At 46.2% G+C, this 23,894-nt stretch overlaps 1 protein-coding gene across 3 annotated transcripts; it reads right to left on the bottom strand.

Moving 5' to 3' along the window:
- Positions 1-1,900: 1,900 nt before the first annotated feature.
- LACTB2 (lactamase beta 2) lies at positions 1,901-14,566 on the bottom strand. 3 transcript variants are annotated; one of them, XM_053395901.1, is made up of 7 exons: positions 14,250-14,566; positions 12,197-12,360; positions 10,035-10,161; positions 9,408-9,586; positions 7,607-7,755; positions 4,271-4,352; positions 1,901-2,139 (listed from the first exon to the last, which is right to left on the bottom strand). In XM_053395901.1, the coding sequence occupies exons 1-7, from the start codon at positions 14,303-14,305 to the stop codon at positions 2,096-2,098; spliced, it is 801 nt and encodes a 266-aa protein (XP_053251876.1). In that variant the 5' UTR covers positions 14,306-14,566; the 3' UTR covers positions 1,901-2,095. The 3 variants fall into 3 exon arrangements, with proteins under 3 accessions (XP_053251876.1, XP_053251875.1, XP_053251874.1); XM_053395900.1 differs by lacking the exon at positions 14,250-14,566 and adding an exon at positions 13,867-14,041 and having other exon boundaries at positions 12,197-12,357; XM_053395899.1 differs by lacking the exon at positions 14,250-14,566 and adding an exon at positions 13,867-14,040.
- Positions 14,567-23,894: the final 9,328 nt, after the last annotated feature.

Here is a 23,894-nt window from a genome sequence, read left to right as displayed (position 1 = left end):
TCCTCCTCGCCTCCCTGCCCCTCCCCCCTTCCGAGTCTCCAGCAGCCCAGCATTCGAAACCGCGACTCGTCGCTTCTTATCTCTACGCCCGCAGAGAAGGCTCCATACCGGCAGGCGTTGGGAACTTGCGAGAGCGCCACCTTCCGCTCCGGAGGCCCCAGATCCGGAACTGGACGTGGATTGGGTTAACGAGAGGGCGAAGCGCAAGATTGGGCCCCTCCCCGCCCCTTTTAGAAAGGGCGCCCGGCCAATCACAGAGGCCGGCTCAGAGTCCTAGAGGTACGAAGGGGGAAAGAGAGAGAAGAAAGGTGAATAAAATCAGGGGTCGCGTGTGAGAAAGGTGAGCATGCGCGTAGGAGTTGCTTGGGTTACCTGTTACTGAAAGAGCACAGGTTGTCTGCAGCAGTCCTCGATAACTATATGTGTGAGAGAGGCCTTTTTAGATCTGTACGTTCTGCTTCTTAAGTACAAATGTGTGGGTTTCTGTATCCCAAATTTCTATATCTCAACTGAATCGGGCAAGGCAGGGTCGTCACTCAGTAAGGTAACACCAGGTTTCGAATGCACAAGGTCCAAGTTCAGTCTCTGGGAAAGTCTCCCGTCTGAAACCCTGCAGAGGTTTCAAATAATCTGGATTTTGACTCTCTACATGTCTGCGTCCCATTTACTTTCCCTTAAGATTTTACAGCTAAGAAACTTATGGCTTGCTTACCTCCAGTGGCATATCCGGAACAGACAAGCTGCTCAGTGCATCCGATTCCTCCTGTGTACAAAAGCAGGTGTTCCAACCCACCTGCACCCTCTCCATCACTTCACATGGCTGATATGAAGCTTGCACACCTGGACTAGTCCCCAGCAAGCTTTCCCGAAACCAACATGACATGTATTCAACCGAGTTTGAAATAATGCAGAACTATTACCACCATGTTAAAGGTAAAGGGAGCCCTGACCATTAGGTCCAGTCGTGACCGACTCTGGGGTTGCGGCGCTCATCTCGCTTTATTGCGAGGGAGCCCACGTACAGCTTCCGGGTCATGTGGCCAGCATGACTAAGCTGCTTCTGGCGAACCAGAGCAGCGCATGGAAATGCTGTTTACCTTCCTGCCAGAGCAGCACCTATTTATCTACTTGCACTTTGACGTGCTTTCAAACTGCTAGGTTGGCAGGAGCAGGGACCGAGCAACGGGAGCTCACCCCGTCGCGGGGATTCAAACTGCCAACCTTCTGATCAGCAAGTCCTAGGCTCTGTGGTTTAACCCACAGCGCTACCCGCGTCCCACCACCATGTTACCTGCTAGCTTTTATGCATCTTTGTACAAATCTAGTTGCCTCACCTGTGAGGCAAGGTGAGACAACCCTCTCAAGCAGCAGGATCCACAGAGCCAGCAGATCTGGCCTCCAAGGACTGCACTGTCCACTGCCGCTGCCACAGTAGTAGCAACAGCTGCAACATGCTTCTTAGAGGCCAGATTTGCCACCTCATTGGCAGCCCCCACAATGCTGCCTCTACAGCAGTTTCTTGGTGAACAGGAAGCACTGCTGGTCTCCACCTACCCTTCTTCCTGTTGCATATCTTCACATCCCACTTTGGCACCCACCTTGTGCTTCGTGTCAGGTGTCAAAATGTATTGGGCCAGCCCTGTCTAGTATGCAGTGTTTCCTTGTCCCCCCCCCCAATGCTTAACATTCTTTAAAAGTGGCATGCTTAAATATTTATTTAAATAATGTATTACCTCAATCAAAGAGATATACAACAATTTTTAAAAGAAAAAATCACCACAAATAAAAATAATTTAAAATAGTTCTGCTATTTCACAAAATACGACCGTAGACATGCCATTATTTAGACAGGAAGGCCTGTATAATTAAGAAATTCTAGTTAAGATAACACACAGTAATCTGTATGTGAATAATTGCACTTTATTCATTTTGCTGAAAAACAGAATTAAGTAACTTCGTCAAATTTTATGAATTTACTCTTGCTGTGCTGAGGTACTCAAAATATCTTTTGCCAAAAATATTGTGTTAACAATTTGGTGCTTCTTTAGAGGGAGGGCACAAGAACATCAGCCTCACACTTATTTTTATGTTTTATCTATAAACTGCTTTTCCATCTGAAGCGGAGAGAATTTTCATATGCTGCAATAGAAGAAGAAAATATTAAATAAGCTGGTATCTGAAAACATTACCATTTAAAACAAAAGTTTTTTGACGCAAGACGTTAAGCAGAAAGTGATTTACAAGTACAACTTTAATCTCAAATGTTTTCTGTTAATATATAGCATCTTTCAAAGATTAGCAATTTGGGAATATGAACATTTTTTTAAAAACAGGAATCTGAATATTTTTTAAAAGCCCATTAAAACTATTTGAATATCAGTGAGGCATTTAAGTATTTTGACAAGTTATCCTCTATTAAAGCTCCAAAATGCTGTTTTTCTAAATACCGTATTTTTTCGCCCTATACGACGCACTTTTTCCCCTCCAAAAATGAAGGGGAAATCTGTGTGCGTCCTATGGGGCGAATACAGGCTTTCGCTGAAGCTTGGAGAGCGAGAGGGGTCGGTGCGCACCGACTCCTCTCGCTCTCCAGGCTTCAGGAAGCTATCAGCAAGCCTGGGGAGCCCGCGGGACTTGCCGCAAGGCTCCCTAGGCTGTGGATAGCAGCCTGCCATCCGGCGTGCGGGGCGCCCTGAAGCAGAGCGCCCCGCGCGCCGGGCAGATATCCGCAGCCTGGGGAGCCCTGCGGGAGTTCCCGCAGGGCTCCCTAGGCTGCGGATAGCAGCCTGCTGCACAGAGCGCGGGGCGCGCTGAAGCAGAGTGCCCCGTGCTTCGGGCAGACATCGGCCAGCCCCACAAGCTCGGGGGACAGCGGGAGGCGCAGCGCCGCCACCCCGCTGTTCCTCGACCTGGTTTGGAGGCTGGTGCTGGGGAGAAGCGTGCTTCTCCCCAGCGCCAGCCCCACAAGCTTGGGGGACAGCGGGGAGGCGCAGCGCCGCCATCCCGCTGTTCCCCGACCTGGTTTGGAGGCTGGCGCCACAAGCTCGGGGGACAGCGGGGAGGCGGAGCGCCGCCATACCGCTGTTCCCTGACCTGCTTTGGTTTCCCCGACCTGGTTTTGGGGGGGGAAATAAAGGAAATTTTCCCCCCTTTATTTCCCCCCAAAAAAACTAGGTGCGTCCTATGGGACGAAAAATACGGTAGCAGGAAGCTCAACATTTACAGTTCAGAGATGTTCTATGATTTATGATCCAGTGAATTCTCTTGAGCTTTGTTTTGATGCAGTATGCCCATAACCTAAGACTGAGTTGCCAATGAAGGCAGCGGAGATGAAAAAGTAAAGGCAGCATTTCCCCAATTCCATTGCTGGGGCGAGGATGCCTTTGTAAGCGCCCTTTCCCTTACCTGGGAGAGGAAGAGTGCTGGGTTTTTTTGTGCGCAAGCATATATATATATATATATATATATATATATATATATATATATGAGTTTAAGACTGCATATGCGTGTGTGTCTGTGTGTTTGAAAGAGAGTGCTGTGTGCCAGCATGTGTGGTGAGGATGTGTGTGAATGCTGGGGAGCAGGGAAGCGTGCTTGTGCCATCTGTATGGGTGGAGTGTGTATGTGTGCATGCGAGAAAGCACTGAGCACACCCACTACTGGCATATGACCCTCAGGAAGGTGACTGACAGTCAATGTAACCCTTGGGCTGGATACAGTTAGCCACCCCTGATTTAAATAAATAAAATATGTGTGTCCACAGTGCAGAACTATTAAAAAGGCTCTGTGCAGATCTGGGCCTCTGAATTCAAGCAAAACCCCCCAAAACATTTGGGAACAAAGAATTGTTGCATTAAAAACGCCTTATTGGCATATGCACAGCTATAGTATACAGTGGTACCTCTGGTTACGTACTTAATTCGTTCCAGAGGTCCGTTCTTAACCTGAAACTGTTCTTAATCTGAAGCACCACTTTAGCTAATGGGGTCTCCCGCTGCTGCCGCACCGCCAGAGCACGATTTCTGTTCTCATCCTGAAGCAAAGTTCTTAACCCGAGGTATTATTTCTGGGTTAGTGGAGTCTGTAACCTGAAGCATATGTAACCTGAAGCATCTGTAACCCAAGGTACCACTGTACAAGCATCCAATAGTACATTCCAGATCTACCTTCTGCCCACCCCTGGGCTTAGACACAGAAAAATTCTGGAAAACTGGATCATAAACATGCTGCTGGAAGACAACAGATGTGGGTTAAAGACAAAGCCACTTACACACTTTCCCTTCTTTTTCTAGTTTCTTCAAGTGATGGCCGAGGTTAATCTCTGCAGCTCTATGCAAGTGTTCAGGTGTGTCCTAGAGAAAAAATAATTAAAAACACATGAACCACACATTTAGGAAGCAGTCTTATATACACTATCTGTAAGGAAGTTCAACTGGGATAAAAAAAGAAGAGTCTTATTTCTGAGTTGAGATGTATAAGGTTGAACTGTTAAATGGCAACACTATTAAAATGGCATCTTGGTAATTTCATTTCAGTCAGGATTTTAAAAAGTCACACAAGCACACTAATGCCAAGTTAAAGAACAGAACAGAGCCAAATGTTGAACTAATTAAAGCACTCTTGGGGGTTTCCATCTTCTTGACAAACAGATAAAGGAAAAAAGTGGTATGACTGCAGTACCTATTCATATATTTATTAGCAGGGAAATAAAGAACTGCTTAGGCTCACACAAGAAGTTTGTGTTAGCCCAATGTAATTTTTGACATTTATTATTATTATTTAATATATATTCATACTCCGCCTTTTTCCCTGACAAGACTCAAGGCAACTCCCAGGAAAAAAACAAGAACCGCTAAAAACACAGGAAAAATCCATAATTAAAATTAAAATACAACAGAATTAAAATTATATACAAATATAAAATATGTTTAAAACATACCAATAATTATAATAAAAACAGCACGACAACAGCCCTTTGATTAAAAGCAAACAATTCCCAAAGGCCTGTGGAAAGAAATACTTCACCTGCCAACATGGACAGCAAGGAGGGAGCCAGTCTAGCTTTTTTAGGGAGGGAGTTCCAAAGTCTGGCAGCAGCCACTGAGAAGGCCATTTTTATATCCCTACCAAATGTGCTTGTGAGGATGGTAAGACCAAGAGATGGGCCTCCCTGTAATGTTTCAAAACCTAGGCAGGTTTGTATGAGAGAATACGGTCTTTCAGATAGCTTGGACCTCAGCTGTGTAGGGCTTTATAGGTCGTTTCCAATGTTTTGAATTGTGCCTGGAAACAGACCAGTAGCCAGTGAAGCTGTTGTATCAAGGGAGTCATATGCTGCCTATAACCAGCCCCAGTCAACAATCTGGCTGCAGCTCTTTGACTCCATTGAAGTTCTGAGCACTTTTCAAAGCCAGCCCCACAAAGAGCACGTTAACAGTAATCCAAACAGGATATAGCTAAGGCATGTGTCACTGTGGCCAAATCAGACATCTTTTCTCCGAATAACTCCTCCCCACACCAGATTACGAACTGCTATTTAAATATTTCCCTCAGTTTCAGAAGCAGTAAGCGATCAAGCACTGGGAAGATGGGCAGATATAAAGAACCAAACACAAACCTGAAGCCTCCTTGGACTCACAGAATAAATTACACCATTATTTGGATTTGGGCTATTGTCATTATATTTATACTCCAGCTTCCCCCGCAATATCTGGTAATCACATGTATTATTATTATTTTATTTTACAGACTTGTGTGCGTTCATAGTATTAAGTACATGAGCGCCTTCATCATGTTAATGTTACTGTCCTCAAGCAGCCTGTGTGTGAGAGAAAGAGAAAGAGAAAGAACTGTGCAAATGTATTCTTCCCATAATTATAGTTATCATATAAAAAACACCGCTGAGCTTCTGCTTTTCTTCCCTGGCCAACTGGTAGTGGACAACAGACTATGGATTGCTTGATATTGTGTTATTGTTTTTATATATATATATATATATATATATATATATATATATATATATAGTGGTTTTATATTTTGATTTTGTTCTGTGATCTGCCCTGAGACCTCCAGGTACAGGGTGGTAAGTAAGTAAGTAAGTAAGTAAGTAAGTAAGTAAATAAATAAATAAATAAATAAATAAATAAATAAAGGGTCCTAGGCTGGGCTGCATGAATCCCAAACCGGAATTAAGATTGCCGGAAGAAATATCAACAACCTCAGATATGCAGATGATACAACCTTGATGGCAGAAAGTGAGGAGGAATTAAAGAACCTTTTAATGAGGGTGAAAGAGGAGAGCACAAAATATGGTCTGAAGCTCAACATCAAAAAAACCAAGATCATGGCTACTGGGCCCATCACCTCCCGGCAAACAGAAGGGGAAGAAATGGAGGCAGTGAGAGATTTTACTTTCTTGGGCTCCATGATCACTGCAGATGGTGACAGCAGCCACGAAATTAAAAGATGCCTGCTTCTTGGGAGAAAAGCAATGACAAACCTAGACAGCATCTTAAAAAGCAGAGACATCACCTTGCCAACAAAGGTCCATATAGTTAAAGCTATGGTTTTCCCAGTAGTAATGTATGGAAGTGAAAGCTGGACCATAAAGAAGGCTGATCGCCGAAGAATTGATGCTTTTGAATTGTGGTGCTGGAGGAGACTCTTGAGAGTCCCATGGACTGCAAGAAGGTCAAACCTATCCATTCTGAAGGAAATCAGCCCTGAGTGCTCACTGGAAGGACAGATCCTGAAGCTGAGGCTCCAATACTTTGGCCACCTCATGAGAAGAGAAGACTCCCTGGAAAAGACCTTGAGGTTGGGAAAGATTGAGGGCACAAGAAGAAGGGGACAACAGAGGATGAGATTGTTGGATAGTGTTCTTGAAGGTACCAGCATGAGTTTGACCAAACTGCGGGAGGCAGTGGAAGACAGGAGTGCCTGGCGTGCTCTGGTCCATGGGGTCACGAAAAGTCGGACACGACTAAACAACAGCAAGTTCATATGCTTTGTATGTGGAAAGTCCAGGTTGAACCCCTGGCATCTCCAGTTAGGATTGAGAAAAAACCCTGCCTGAAGGTCTTGAATACCATTGTTGCTCCGTGTAGACAACCCTGAGCTAAATGGACCAACAATCTTAACTAGAGATGAGGCAGCTTCTGTGTCCCTAATATTTTTGCTGGTGTATCAGCTTAGGAAGCCTTGATCACATAGCAGTAATACCAGCATATTGTACAAATTGCATTTCCATGCTGCATCTTATATGCTTTTGCATATGTGACATATTCTTTATCGTTTAGCATTTTGTATGTTTAAAATGCAAGAGTTTGAAGATCTGCTTTTCCTGAAGAGGGTCTGCCAAAATAATTTTAGTTCTGGGGAAAAAAGGAAATTGATGAAATTCTTAATGTCCCAACAAAAACAAGAAAGTTTAGATACAGGGCAGCTTCCAATTTGCCTTGCTACAGTGAACACATACACATATCACTTTTTCCTTGTCATAGAAACTACGATGTTTGTGAACCATTCATTTTATTGTGACTGCTTCTACTAGCGAAATTAAACATCTTATTCCTAATTCAAAAGTAAGAGTCAGCTAGACAGCTACCTTGTATACAATTTTCACAAGTTCCTCTCTTGTAAGAGATTTCTCAGCATTCTCTTTCAAGACATTGAGGATTTGCTGTTCCCGTGCATTTCGGTGAGAAATGTACTCTTGAATTTTAGCTCTTGCCCCTTTAACTACTGGGCCATGTCCTGTAAGGGGGAAAAAGTGGTTAATATAGAAAAACTACAACAACAATACACGTTTACAATCTCTACTTCTGCTGCAGTATTTGTTATTATGATGTTCAAAGCAAGTGGAATAGCTGTCACGTATGGTTCCAGTATCTTCTGATTTTGCTGCGTGTCTGCACCAGTAAGTTTAGAGGTATTATTACTTTCTCACCCTAGCAGTTGCATTAGATCACCACAACACTAAAATTCTGAAACAAAAACAAAACAGTTTAAGAGCAAAGCCTTTACGCTAATATTACTATGATTTCCAGTTTAGGGTGTCATCAGACAAAGACATACTCAGAGCAGACTCACTGAAACCATGTCTACTGATCTCAACAGGCCCACTTCCGAGTTCATCAGATACCACCCCATATCTTTAACATCTCTTCTATAGTCACTTTTAAGAACTGAACTCTGAATACAGTTAGGTCAAATGTGAAGAAAAATGTTGGCCCTCTAGTGGCCAAAGGACTTTTCACAACTCAGACCATTAGTACACACCTACCCTAGGAAATGGTTGTGTGCTATCTATGTATGTGGCAATTTGCAAAGAACAGGTATCGCCAATTCCTACCTCAATGGACATAAACTAAAATAGACACTGAGAGACAAAAGAAGACGCGAGGGGGTAGCAGAGGTATCAGTAGGTTGAGGACTAGTACGTGATTACTTAAATTGCACATATTTTGGCTTAGTTATGTAGTGTGAGGCTTCCTGCAACAGTTGAATCTCAAGGAGGGACTTAAGGGAAGTGACTGCATGAAGGCATCTTGGGAGGCAGTTCTAGTCATAAGGGGCATCAAAGGAAAAGGACAAAGTAGTTGCAGAGATCAGGAGCTTTCTAGACAGCTGAAGGTATCAGGCACCTGGTTGGCCACTAAGAGAACAGGATGCTTGGCCTGATCCAGCAGGCTCTTCTTTCATTCAGTATGACATTTTGTCATCAGTAGTTTGAGCACTGCAGAGATTCCAATGGTAGATGTTAGCCAACAAAAAAGTTACCGAATCAGTCTGTTTCAACAAGGACTCACAGATAGATGGCACCACAATGCATCTTCTCTATTTTGGCAGTTATATTTTATGTATCCTCTCGATAATTTTCAATAGATTCTAGGAAACTATGGGCGCTATCCAACAAAGTAGTTCTGATAGCACAAGGATTTCTATTTGCCAAGAGTGTTGGGGAGAAACTCAGAACAAATTTAGGTAATGAGAGGAGAGGCAATGCACAGCCAGAAGCCCTTGTGCTAATGGGACTATTTCACTGCATATTGCACTAAATGATTTGCAATAAGGCCCATAAATCTAGGATGCACTCTGGCAACATACAAGACTTTTTAAAAAATCAAACGTAGTGCGAGTTCAGGCAGCAATTTCAGCTTATTATGAATAGGTAAGCTAAAGCATCACAAAACACATTGTAAACAGGATTCAAGAGACACAGGAGACCTTCTCTATGCTTGCTGTAACCTGCCATGAAAGGACAACAATCAACAGAAGGATCAGAGGGCTCTGGCGAGGAAGAGCAAAGGAGTAGGGATTTTGAACAACAGTTCTAGTCATAAGAACTGTACCAGAGGAGGTCAAGAAGTGATGTGTTATGAATTCAGGTCAAATGTGGAACTAACCAGGGTAAATTAAGTCAGCTTTCACTTCTAGTAGCTTTTCTAACGATTTCATGTAATCATAAAGGTCTTCAAACACTGCTGTTCCTTCTCCTAAAATGCAGTCACCAGAAAATATAGCATTTTCTTCTAGGAGATGTAAAGCCATGTGGTCATCTGTATGTCCAGGGGTATATAATACCCTGCAGATTGACAAAAGAAGATTATTAAACTCATATCTGACCTTTCCACAATAGAGCCCTCAAGGCATTTGACAACAAATACAAATACATATAAAAAGCATGAAACATGAAGCTTTAAGAATCTGTGGTAGAGTTAAAACCACTTGAATAAGCCAAAGGCCTATCTAAACATGAATTTTCATTTGTCTTTGGAAGTTAACAGAGACAGGCTTGTGTTCCTGCTAAAGGCACTTGTGATGTTTGTGGGACTTGGAAAAGCAGTCTTCCTGAAGAACCCAAGAACTCAGACAGGTTTGGGTCCAATCCAAACCCACAGTTACACACAATTTTCCAAAATATATAGTAGATAATACCATGATAAAATACATAATTGCACCAATATTAAAAATCTTGCACATGAAAGAGAAAATCTTCATACAGTGGTCAATGTGCAAAAGTTATCAGTTACCTCAGAGTAGCTCCCTCTGTCTTTAAAAGATCTCCATCTCTAAGGTATGTATACTTTTGCTTTCCTTCTCCTATTATTTCTTCAGAGTGTGGGTTACGTGGAAGTTTGCTTATGCAGTACTCAGAAGCTAGTTTTGAAAAGATATGTGGCATTAAATATGTTTTAGAAGCAGCTTAGTCACACATCATTTAAAATTTCCTGAAAAATCACAGCATCTTAGTTTTTAAACACAAAAATAAAAAAGCAGCATTACTTTATTTTACATGTTGTAACATTGCTCCCAAAAGTGCATGCTGACATTGTTTTACAGACATTTGTCATATAAATTGCTCTTAAGAAATGAATGAAAAGATTCTGGAATGAAATAAGGATAAAGTGTGCCCCAGCAAATGCTTATAGGAGGAGAGGCAAATGATTCATAGGACCTGGGCTAACATTAGCACAAGGCAATGGGCTGATGCAGGTATGAAACATGACTGCTTTTGTTTAGATGCTTGGGCCAATAACCCAGAGTCCGGTGTGTTTAGGAGACTCTTGCTCTCTTTAATGGAAAGGCAGACTGCTTCATCTCCCAATGGTGCATGTTCTGTAGCTTCCTGCTGAAATCCTGTAACTTTTCATATCACTCAGGCCTCTTCAGACTGGGGCTGGTTTTTGCAGGTGTATTCTGTAACACGTCATTGACTCAGTCATAGTGCATCAGTGATGGATTTACACTGGATCAGCCACACATCATTCCAATTTGCTAGTTGTTCTGCAATGCTTCCCCGACACATAATTGCTGTCTGTAGGGGCACTCTTGCACGACAGCACAACAAACACTAGAATATGATTTTGGCAGGAATCTACAGGACATACACCAATTCCAAGTGAAGCAGTTTGACCACCTCAGAACTTTTGCAGAAGCAAACAGTACTGAAAGCAGGATTGCATACAATTATCCTGGTACCATCATGAACGTAGATCAGGAATGCACAACAGAAAGAGCATCTGGAGAGACCCCAAATGTTCCCCACAGATGGCAATAATGCAGTAATGCTTGGGAACCATTGAAAAACTACTAATGAAATTATGTGTGGACTAATGCACTATGATCTGTCAATGACATATTGCAAAAAGACACCTGTGAAAAACTCCACCAATCTGGAAGGGCCCTTGCCTTCCATGCACCCACACTGTCTCTTAGTTTTTCTTCTTCTTCTGCAGGTTAGGGGTAATGTTAAAACTAATGGCAACTTGGCGGCCATAACGACCAAGCAATGCCCTGCCAACAAGCTGCCCTATACACTTTACATTTGGGTTGAAAAGAATGGCATACATTTGGTAGTGATGGGTTGACAGATAAAGGATGTAGACGCACACACACTTAGTTGCCCAGGACAACTTTCTATACCATTATGATGCTAACAAGAGTTTTTATGAGTAAGCATGCAAAGAAATGGCTTTGCAAGAGGTCTGGCCAATTTAAAATGCGCAAGTTAAATTTCCTGACTTTATAAGCATAGCAAAGCAGTCTTGTTTTCACTTCATGAGCTGTTTCCCATGAAACGTACTGAAACAATTAACAATAAAACATTAACAATAAACACATACAGTTAAACCTCAGAACTCGAACGACTCCATTGCCGAACGTTTCAGTTCCCGAATGCCAAAAACCCGGAAGTAAGTGTTCCGGTTTTCAAACAATCCTCGGAATTCAAACGTCCAAAGCGGCTTCCATTTGAGTGCAAGAAGCTATTGCAACCAATCGGAAGCTGCACCTTGCACCTTCTGAACTCAAACGTTTCAGAAGTCGAACGGTCTTCCGGAACAGATTACATTCAAGTTCTGAGGTTTGACTGTATTAAAAAAACAATTACAAATAGCTACACAGACTAATGTACTTTATAATGCAAAAACAGTTACCTTGCTGGTTTTACTTATAGCCTGTGAAGTAAACAATCAACTATGTAGAAGTTAGTTGCCAGCATTCAGTGTTTACCAGCAAGAATTTTATTAGACACTGGTATACAAGCCTTTAAATGTTCTTCCTACTTTATCTTTCTGCTATTTAACAGTATTTAATGTCAGATTAAAGTACTGAAAAACAGCTTGGATACATTTTGTATAAAAAACAGAATACAGACATTTTAGACAACAACAAAAATAATGAAACTGCTTACTAGTGGGAAAGTTTTTACAAATATCAGATATGCCTCCTGTGTGATCTTGGTGCCAGTGTGTTATTAAGATTTCCTGGATTGAGATGCTGAATTCGTTGAACGCTTGTTTCAAACAGCCAATATATTCAGGGACAGCTGGTTCTCCTGTATCAATAAGGATCCTTCTGTATTAAAGACAGAATCGCACCCCCCCCCAAAAAAAGACACCATAACTGGAAAAGTCAAAGCACAATTAATAGAAAAGTAAGGTTGGATCCTAGTACAAAATGTCTGTGACATGGAAAGCAACATTTTCTTACTCCAGAAGATCACTGCCTCCTTACACAAGCGGGAATCCTGATGGATCATTTCTCAAAAATAAAGAAAGGTTCGCTCTTCTCACTTGGCAGGTCTTCTGCCTTTTTCACAACACCTGCAGCTGCTTTACATCTAATGACACCCTTTATCTCAGTCCTCAGCGCATCTTGGCTGCAAGTCTTGAAATACCTGCTCATTGCCCTGTAGGCCTTTTCTTACCTGGCCTGGGAAGGCAGGGCCCAGACTGACTCCAGCTACCAAAGATGAGGCTGCTGACCAGACTCTTGGGCTGCGATGTTGTTTGGGGCTTTTTGTTGCGGGGTGTGTGTGTGCGCGCACTGTTACTGTTTTTTTGGGTACAGTATCTTTATTTGAGATCTTGTCCTGGTTTATGTGGTAACTCTTCAGTTTGGTGGAATATTTTTTTTTATTGTTTTGTTTGTTTATGACCACTTTTGTTATGTTGCAGTTAAGCATTCTTTTCATGTTGAAAGCCACCACCTTGATAATGGTTTGAACTGTGGAAAGGCAGCATAGAAATAAAATGATGCCTGTCAGTATTCACTGACTGGCAGCAGCAGCAGAGATCTCATTGTGGATCTTTCCTAATCCTACCTGGAGATGCCTGAGGTTTGAACCTTGGACCTTCTGCAGGCAGTGCATGCGCAATACCAACTGAACTCGTGAAACATGGGGGGCTCACTACATAAATGTGTGTGTGTATTTATGCACTCACAAAGGTATGTATGCGTGGGTGGTGCTGTGGTGTAAACCACTGAGCCTCTTGGGCTTGCCGATCAGAAGGTCGGCAGTTCGAATCCCGCAACGGGTGAGCTCCCGTTGTTCTGTCCCAGCTCCTGCCAACCTAGCAGTTCAAAAGCACGTCAGTGCAAGTAGATAAATAGGTACCGCTGCAGTGGGAAGGTAAACTGTGTTTCTGTGCGGTTTCCTTCACGGTATTCCGTTGCACCAGAAGCAGTTTAGTCATGCTGGCCACACGACCCGGAAAGCTGTCTGTGGACAAACGCCAGCTCCCTCGGTCTGAAGCGAGATGAGCGCTGCACCCCATAGTTGCCTTTGACTGGACTTAATCGTCCAGGGGTCCTTTACCTTTACCTTTTTACCTTTTGCACTCACACAAACACACATGTATATGTATAGATACACACATGCCTACTCTGGTGAGGAAGAATCCCCACCTGTTGAATTTCTGCCTGCCTATGCAGCTATTACGGGCAAAGGAAGCCCTGCCCATGAAACAGTTATCCGAAGCCAGCTCCAAATCGCTACTTTAGCACCAGGGTAAAAGGGAACTATAAGCCACTCTCTTCCGCTGGTCCCTCCTGGGGAGGCCGGCGGGGGCTGCTACGTACCTGGGGCCGGTCCCTACCAGGTAGGTGTTGGTGCCCTGCAAGGTCATCGGCCCCGGGTTGCAGCCCAGCACGCGGACCACCCGGGACGACAGCCTTTCCACCCGCGGCAGCACAGACACCATCTTCGCAGCAGGGCTTCTTCCAGCTGCCGAGCGGCCGAAACGTAGAGATAGGAATTCTGCAGAGGTGCTACCGCTAAAGAAACAGCTTCCTGGTTACCTCTGACACTCCTTCCCACCCGCTTCCCTGGGCAGGAGTGAGAGCTTATAAGAAACCCCTAGGTTTTAGGGTAGATGTGATGGGTGTGTGTGTTTAACGCCCAGAAAGAAAGAAAAAGCAGCTGCATGTTCATGCACTTTCAAAACGCAGGCTTTCTTACGAACCTTGTTTTCCTCCCAAAGCGTTTGAGCGTTTTAGAGATTGCAGCTAATATCGCCATATACTTGGAGAACGGGGAGATGTGGCGGAGATAAAGCGGCTTTTGACAGCCCCTGCAGTGTAGGGCAGCATATATTGTAGGTCAGAAGCGGGGCTGGTTTGGATTTCCCATCCAAAAGTCGCTGACACAAAACTCTTCTCAGACCGCAGGAGACGTCCCGCGCAGAATAAGACGACCTAAGTTGGAGCACGAATCCTGTCTTCTTTGTTGTTTCCATTCGTGAGGGGAATGAGGGAAGAGAGATGATGACAGGTACCGCTAAAATCCTAATTTTTCTATCACTTCAGCTCTGACGGTGAACAAAAATGGCGTCGAAAACTAACCCGGAAGCTGGCCACTCCGTGTGAGTCTAGAACTCGAGTCCCGGCACAAACCGCTTCTCCCAGCGGGGTTTGTTTACAGTCACACGCTAGACAGAACGGGGCGTTCTAAGTAACGCACTGGATTTAACTGCGTGCAGTTAGCGTGGGTATTTTTAAATTTATTTTTGCCCATTTCCTTAAATGTGCCTCTCTTCCTCCCCTCTCCTCTCCCAAGAGCAATACATAACGCTGCTCCACAGAACCGGGAAAGCAAGGAAAAATACGATTACGCTTAAATTACTCCAGAATTAATTTCTGGAGATTTAGCTGTAGCAAAACAGGAAGGAGTCTGGTGGCACCTCAAAGACTTAAGACTCGTTGTTTTTCCATTGTTGTAGATTGCAGGTTTTGCCCTGGGAATGTTTCTGAATCTAGGAACAAATTAACTTTTCCAGAGTGAACAACGTACTTTGCTAACAATGAATGCTTAGGAAAGGGTCGAAAGCTGCTTTAATATTAACAGAAATGTATTTCACTAATGAGACGCTGGAAAAGGCCACATATTTTGTTTTGTGAACCGAAGCTGCTCTTGATGACACCGACAAAATAAGACTAAACAAGTCCCAGCAGGGTCAGTCAGTGTCTGGATGGGTGAGCATCTGAAGCCACATTTATGCTGCCTTATCTTCCACAAGGGAAGAAAGGCGGACTGTTAAGTTGTGGGTGAACATATCAGATGACACAGCAATTCTTCAAACAGCTCTTGTTTATTCACAGGCCAGAAAAGAACTGAACAGAAAGGTTCAGCCAGCCTGCTTATATAGAGCTCCGCTACAACGCAACAGTAACCACTTTCTATAACTATCCAATCACTGAACGTCACTTTCAATCCCTTATTTGCATATGTGGACCTGAGTGAAAACTACAGTATCCCCCTGCTGGCCCAGGGTGAGAATTTCAGTACATAACATGGACTATAAATGTAATAAACAAACCAACTAGCCAGCCAGCCAACAAACAACCTCCTAGGGGCCCAATTCAGATAGCAACAATGAAGAAAACCCATTTGGCTGTTATAAAGAAAGCAACACAAAGTGCATGTGGTGAGCTGCTTGCTGCCATTGACAAAAGTAATGAATAATGCTACCGGCCAACATCGAGAGTAGCCCCATTATCTTCACTAACAGGGAATGATGTATTCAGGCTGTTGCCACTGACAAAGCCTTGTCTCTTGTGTAGATTTATCTGAGTGGGTGGAACAGAGAACAAACCGTCTGCTGCTGATCTTAAAGTCCAGGCAGGTTCATGAGCCGATACAAGATTAGATATGAGAAGGCAGGAAGATTCTGTCTCCTGAATAAGGGCTGCCTTCCTTCTATTACCCTCTCACTTTATGATTTTCAGGCAGCCTATGCTAACTTCTGCTTCGGCTGTGTGTACACTATACATTTAAAGCAAATGGCTTCCCCCGAAGAATCCTAGGAGCTGGAGCTTGCTGCTCTCACAGAGCTCCAGTTCCCAGCATCAGTAACAAATTACAGCTTCCAGGATTCTTTGAGTGGGGAGAGACATGTTCTCTGAATGTGCTCTGAATGGTGTATACACAGACATGGACTGAAGCACTTGTCTACATGCTGATGGCAGGTGTGAACTTAGCTTGAATCAGCTTTTGGAATGCCACTGCTGAGTTGTTGAGCATTGCTTTCCAAGGACTTGATGGAGGCATGCAATGATCTGGACCAGGTTGACGATTGTGCATGCCAGCAGTCTTCATATAACCCCCTTATTGTTCAATCACATGACTAGAAATTAGCACAGGCTAACTGGAAATCACAACTGTTCTTGGCCTCCCCCCCCCCACCAGCCCCACAAGCTCGTGGAGCAGCAGAAAGGCTGTGTGCAGCCTTTCCGCTGCTCCCCGACCTGCTCTTTGGGTCGAGCAGCTCTGGGGTAGCCCAGGAAGCCTCCGCAGGGCAGCGGAGAGCCTTCATCCTGCTGCCCTGAGGAGGCTTCACACGGCTATCCCTGGCTTTTGCGGGAGGTGGGGGAAGGGACAGAGCGAGGCTCTCTCACTTCCCCCACCTCCCACAAAAGCCCCCCAAAGCCGCATTTTTTTCTCTTTAATTCCCCCCCCCCAAAAGTAGGTGCGCCTTATGGTCAGGTGCGCCTTATGGCGCGAAAAATACGGTAAATAAATGTTCATAGATCTACAAGGCAAACACAAACATAAGTATATAAACCATGTGTCTGAAATACAGGCGTACAGGAGAACAATCCTGAAGCCATTTTGACTCTCTCAAATTGACCTCAAATATTTCTCTGCAAGGAGGAAGGAAATGGGAATTGCTTTCCAATTGTCTTTGGACGGTAGAGGCTTACACCTCCCTGTAAATACAGTTTGGCAAGTATCTATTAAGCTGAGCACACTATTGATATGCACAACAGATTCAGGAACTAAGCATTTACCATCTCAAAGCAATGGCCAGGCTACCCAGATAAGGCAATCAGATAAGGTATTATCAGGTATCCTGGCAGACAGGAGAGAAGCAACACACTCAAATTTCTGCTGGGGACCACCTCTTTCTGTGATGTATGCATGATGTTTTGGGGGGAGGTCTTGAGCTACAGGTGAGGCAATTTCAAAAGTCTATATAAGAGCTTGCACACCAATGTTCTGGGTTCTTCTCCTCCCTCCCTGCGTGGGGGACCCTGTTGCAACAGTTTAATAAAGATCAGGCTTACTAGCTGCTTTGTTTCTCAATATTCTCTGGCTGGCCTCTGTTATTTTCTCCTACCAATAGAGAACTTACATAAGGACTCTATACGGGCTCTTAGATACCCCATAAGGGAAAGGGAGCAGTTTTTTTCTTATAACACCAGGTAACTCCGAAAATTGTAGCTCTGGGAGTATTGGGGTATATTGATTCACAAAAGGGGCTTGTAATAGCCCAGTTGTATTTTTGGCACATCCACACACCGTGTCTTAAACACAGAGCATGGTGAATAAATTGTATTGTCCAGCGATTGTCAGTGCTGGACTGATTTTAGGCAATCCTCCCCCCCCAAAAGCTCAACAACTCAGTCTTTTGGGAGTTGGATGTGTCTATTGTAGACTTTTTTTGAAAAGGCTGCTAAATCATATTTGGTCTGTAGATGGCAGTACCAACACCATCTGAAGTAAATTACAAGTTCTGTCATAACAAAATTGGTGCAGAATGATGATGTAGCTAATATGGTGTGTTCTCAAAACAGGGTGCAGCCTTCAGAGCTTATTTACACATACAATTCTGAGCAAAGTTATGTTATTCAACTCCCATTGAGATTGAGAGGACTGAAGCATCCTTTTAACTATGCAGTAGATTGTAGTAATTTGTTTTAAGACACGTTGAACACTTCTCCCGTCTTTGCATGCAAACAGTTGTCAGCTGAAACCCTGGAGATATTTCTGAAGTGTTAGCAATTTTGTCAGCTCAGCTAGAGTGGTTAAAGTCAAATTCCTTTCCCCCGATTTTTTCGCTTAAAGCACAGTTCTGTATTTTTATTCAAAACATACTGAAGATGGTTTACTTTTTTTGGGGGGGGGGAATAAATTGACGTATGTGAGAAAAATGAACGAGAGACCCCCAAGAAGTAATATGTTAGCTTTTCTTAGACTGCACAGCAGCAGAGCTTTCTCCCACTAGCACAGGGACAAATCCAGTGTGGCTAGATTTCTTTTTGTGTGTTGATTTGCTTTGACTCCCAACACCCAGTGATGCTCAGACAGTAGTAACTGGGTAACTGGTGCCCCCAAATGCTGGTGCTGTGCAGAAGGCCTCCTAACCAATCTCTCCTCTAGGTCTGCCTAGTAGCAGCCTGCAGGACAGGACAGGGCCAAGGTGGAGGAAAGTGAAGGTGGGGGGCAAAGGCTGGAGGGTGGCATTTGCTATACATATGTACACACTTGCGCAATAATGTTGCCTAAGGCTCCTGCTCAATATGTATAAGGCTCAATATATGTTCCATCTGCACATACAGGTGGGCATGTTTACGAAGCAGTGTGCATCAATGTTCTCAACTCCCCTCCCCTCAATCAGTCTATGCACTGGCAGAACTGATGTGAAATCTTCCCTTCTCCACTTAATTTTTTTCCTGTGTCTTTTTTGATATACCAGAAGTCTGATAGGAGAGGGCGAGTGGCACAGCCCTGCAACTTCACTAAGTCAATAGGAGGTGACCTAAGAAAACATTATCTATGTACACATGGCAACAGCAAGCACCTGAGAAGTGTATTCTCAGCACAAAATAGATTAAAACTGTTCCTGCAGAATATGCTTTAGATTAACTAATAGTATGGGACAGGGATAACATGGGGATGACACTGTGTGTACAGCACCTCCAAATGCTCCTGCATCTAGACCTGAACACACATTATCATTTAGTGCAGGCTTCCTCAAATTCTGCCCTCCAGATGTTTTTGGCTTATGACTCCCATGATCCCTAGCTAGCAGGACCAGTGGTCAGGGATGATGGGAATTGTCATCTCAAAACATCTGGAGGGCCGAGTTTGAGGAAGCCTGATTTAGTGTGGTTGGGAAAATGGGAAACGAGCATTCCATATTGCAACATTTTGTTGCAGGACTCTTTTATTCCCTCTGTCTCTGATGTTTAGGTTATGAGCTCTGTTGATTATGTATGCAGACCACCAATGCACAAGTGGGAAGACTGAGCAGGAACCCCGAGGTTTGCAGAAGTACAAAAGAAAAATTATAAATGAAAAACTCTTAAGCAGGAGTGGGCGGTGTTATGTACTGAAGTTCTCACCCTGGGCCAGCAGGGGGATACTGTAGATATGCAAATGAAGGATCAAAAAGTGACGTTCAGTGATTGGATAGTTTTGTATGCAAATGAAGGTTCGAAAAGTGACACTCAGTGATTGGATAGTTTTAGAAAATGGCAACAGTTAGAATTGTTCTGGAGCTCTATATAAGCAGGCTGACTGAGCCCCTCAGCTTAGTTCTGTTCTGACATCTGAATAAAGAAGAGCTGTTTGAAGAATCGCTGTGTCGTCTGCTATGTTCGCCCACAACGTAACACTGGCGACGAGGATGGGATCGATGGACATCAGAGCACAGCCAGATGCAGCCACCCTCTGAGCAGAGCTGAATCACTGAGCTGAATCACTGAGCGAAATCACTGAACAGAACCAATTCAGAGCTGACTGTTCTGGCTAGAGCACAGTGTTCCATCCATCGCCCTTCATGCCGGCATCGGAATCATGGCTTCACTTGTGCCTCTACCGCCGTTTGTGCCAGCCTCTGAATCATGGGACTCCTACCTCGCTCGGTTCGACTGCTACCTCCAAGCCAACGAGCTGACGCAAGTATCACAGGAGCGTAAGCGGGGCCTATTCCTCAGCCTCTGTGGGCCTGAGGTGTTTGAGATGGCCCAAGCATTGGTTGCGCCTGAAGCAGTCCAGGCAACACCGTGGGACACGATCCAAGAGAAGCTCCGCAACCACTACGCACCAAAGCCGTCCAAGATTGCTGCCTGCCATGCGTTCTACCACCGGAACCAGGCAGAGGGGGAGTCAATCAACAACTACACTACCGCCCTGCGACAGGCTGCAATGCACTGCGAGTTCCGAGACTTAGACGATGCCCTGATGGATTGAATCGTCTGCGGGGTCCGGGACATCCATCTGCAATGGTGTCTCCTCGCCAAGCCAGACCTCACGCTACAGAAAGCCATTGAGGAGGCTGTAGCCTCAGAAGCTGCTGAACGCTCCGCCCAGGAGATCCGCAAGTCCAGCAGCCTGCGTCTTGCTAGGAAGCCAGTTCCAGTGCATCACGAAGAGGCCAGCAGTGATGAGGCATCCTCCAGTGAAGACGATGACGTGCACCAGACAAAGCAGGAGTGGAGGAAGTTCCAACAAAAGTCCAAGGGCCAACCGAAATGTGCCGGCTGCAGAGGCAACCATTCCCGTGCCAAGTGTCGATTCAGAGACGCCATCTGTCGGACGTGTTCCAGAAGGGGCTACATCGCTAAGGTCTGCCGATCGGCTCCGTCTGATAGCCCCCCTTCACCGACTCGCAAGTCCAAGTCTTCACTCCAGTCTGCCAAGGAAAGCTGTTTCGCTCTCACCAACTGCCGCTGCCCGTCTGGAACCACGATTGGCCAAACCGACTCGCCTACACGACGCAAGCTGAACGTCACGGTGCTCATTGAAGGAACTCCATGTGACATGGAGATCGACACCAGGTCTGACCTGTCTATCGTGTCTTGGAGCACCATCAAAAGACTGATACCCAGAGTTTCCAAAAGGCAACTCGACTGTCACCGCGTACACCTGAGAGACTACCAGGGAAACGACATTCCCGTGGTAGGCGTTGGCTGGTTCCGGATCGCCTTCAAGGATTTTTCGGGCCTGCTCTGACTGGTGGTAGTCGAAGGTCAGCGGCCAAGCCTCCTAGGGCTAGACTGGCTTGATGCCCTCGGCCTGGAAGTCACCGGCATCAACTGCATCTCTAACGCAGAGACTGAGGGTCTGGTCAAAGACTTTGCCGAGGTTTTTTGCCGACGGCACTTTGGGGCAATATACAGGTACGCCCATCTCCTTTAGCCTTGATCCACAGGTCGCCCCCATCAAGCTAAAGCCACGCCGGGTTCCCTTTGCTCTCAAGGCTAAGGTGGACGAACAACTGGACAAGTTGATCGCCCAAGGAGTTTTGGAGCCGGTTGACCACGCCAAGTGGGAAACCCCCATCTTCACGCCTGTTAAGCCAGATGGGTCGGTGAGAATCTGCGCTGACTACAAGTGCACGATCAACAAGGCACTTCAGCAGCACGCTTATCCGGTTCCTGTTGTCCAACACCTGCTGCATTCCCTGAGTGAGGGTAAAGTCTTTGCTAAGCTGGACCTTGCCCAAGCCTATCAACAACTGTCCGTCTATGATGCCACTGCTGAAGCCCAGACGATCGTCACCCACCAAGGGGCATTCCGTTGCCGCCGGTTGCAGTTCGGGGTGAGTGTGGCTCCTGGCATCTTCCAAAGCCTTATGGAGCATCTCCTGCAAGGGCTTCCGGGCGTGGTACCATATTTTGATGACGTCTTGGTGTCCGCAGACTCACACCAGCAGCTGTTCGAGCGCCTCTGTGCCGTGCTGACCAGGTTCCAAGAGGCCGGGCTCAAGGTAAAGAGGGAGAAGTGCCAGATCGCTGTTCCACAGGTGGAGTTCCTGGGCTATCTTATTGACGCCTCCGGCCTTCACCCGACCACATCCAAGATCCATGCTATCCAGCAGGCCCCCATTCCAAAGAGCAAGACAGAGTTGCAGGCGTTCCTGGGGCTGCTGAACTTTTATAACATGTTCCTGCCCCACAAAGCCACGGTGGCTGAGCCTCTTCACCGACTCCTCAGCACAAAGACGCCTTGGTCCTGGGGTCATCGGGAGACGGCGGCCTTCAACGCGGTCAAGGTTCTCCTTTCATCGGACAGTGTGCTGGTACAGTACAGTGAAGCCAGGCCGCTGGTCCTTGTCTGCGATGCCTCACCTTTTAGCATCGGCGCTGTCCTTAGTCACCGTTTTCCAGACGGAAGAGAAGCACTGCTCGCCTACTTTTCCAGGACGCTGTCTCCAACGGAACGGAATTACAGCCGGCTCGACAAGGAGGCACTGGCACTTGTGGCTGGAGTGAAGAGGTTCCATGAATACCTCTATGGCAGGACTTTTGACCTCATCACTGACCACAAGCCGCTCCTGGGCCTCCTCGCCGGTGATTGTCCAACTCCACCAGTCCTCTCGCCGCGCATGCTGCGATGGACTGTTTTCCTGGCTGCCTACCACTACCGGCTCGTCCATTGCCCCAGGGAAATCGATGGGCCATGCCGACACCCTCAGCCGTTGCCCTCTTCCAGCGTTTGTGGAAGACCCGGCTCCAGCTTCATCGCTCCTCCTGATTGAGGATCTTCCGGCAGCGCCTATATCGGCTGCCACTGTGGCCTCCGCATCTGCCCAGGATCGCACCATCAGCCGTGTGCTCAACTGGGTGTGAAGGGGGTGGCCACAAGGGCCTTTTGCATTGGAGTTCCAACCGTTCGCAACGAGACAACATGAACTCTCGGCTTATCGCGGCTGTCTGCTGTGGGGAGACCGCATCGTGATTCCCCAAAGACTCCGTCAACGCGTCCTGGAGGCTCTGCACGTTGGCCACCCGGGAATCATCAAAATGAAGGTGTTGGCTCGGTGTTACATCTGGTGGCCTAACATGGACGATGCCATCACTGCCTGGGTGTCTGCCTGTCAAGTGTGCCAAGAATCGAGGCCTGCACCACCAGCAGCTAAGGGACACACCTGGGAGACACCCAAGACACCCTGGTCGAGGGTGCACATCGATCTGGCCGGCCCCTTTCACGGCCGGACCTTTATGGTAGTGGTGGACGCCTATTTCAAATGGCTGGAGGTGGCCCTGATGCCCTCCACCACTACCGAGGCTGTCATCCGGGTGCTGCGAGGCCCCTTTGCGACGCATGGGTGTCCTGATGTCCTTGTCTCCGACAACGGACCGCAGCTCACGTCAGGCACTTTTGAGCGGTATCTTTTGGGACTGGGCATCCGCCATGCCCTAACAACACCATTTCATCCATCCAGCAACGGGCAAGCGGAGAAAATGGTGCGCTTGGCAAAAGAGGCACTGGCGTGCCTGGACCGGGGAGACTGTCACGAGCGGGTCGCCGAATACTTGTTCGTGCAACACATCACCCCTCATGCGGCCACAGGGCGGAGTCCTGCTGAACTGCTTATGGGCTGCCGCCTCAGGTCACCGCTTGACCGGCTGCACCCAGACTTTGCCGTGGCCGAATCCCCAGGCTGTGCCAACGCGCCACGGTCATTTGTTCCAGGAAACCAGATCTTTGCCCGGAACTATGTGGGGGACATTCCTTGGGTGCCAGCCACAGTAGTGGGAGTCACTGGACCTCGCTCGTACCAGGTGGCACTCGAAGACGGACGCCTGTGGCACCGGCACATAGACCAGCTTAGGCGCAGGGTTGGGGACTTGGACACTACCGTGGTGCCCCCAACTGCGCTCGTGGCTCCAGAAGAGACACTTACACATGGTGAGGCTTCACCTACACCTCCCTCGCAAACTGCCAGCGTGGAGCCGAACCAAGCCACTTCAGAGGGTCTGCCAGACTTACCACACGCTCAGACCACTCCACTTGCGGAGCCTCCACCCACAGCAGCGGATCCAGGGGATTTGGTTTTGACGCCACCTAGGGTCACACCACAGCCTCAGCAAGAATTGTG

Source organism: Podarcis raffonei, chromosome 7, assembly GCF_027172205.1.
Source record: "Podarcis raffonei isolate rPodRaf1 chromosome 7, rPodRaf1.pri, whole genome shotgun sequence".
NCBI lineage: Eukaryota > Metazoa > Chordata > Lepidosauria > Squamata > Lacertidae > Podarcis > Podarcis raffonei.
Note: the sequence above shows the minus strand (reverse complement) of the source record. Positions and strands in the feature narration are given on the sequence as shown.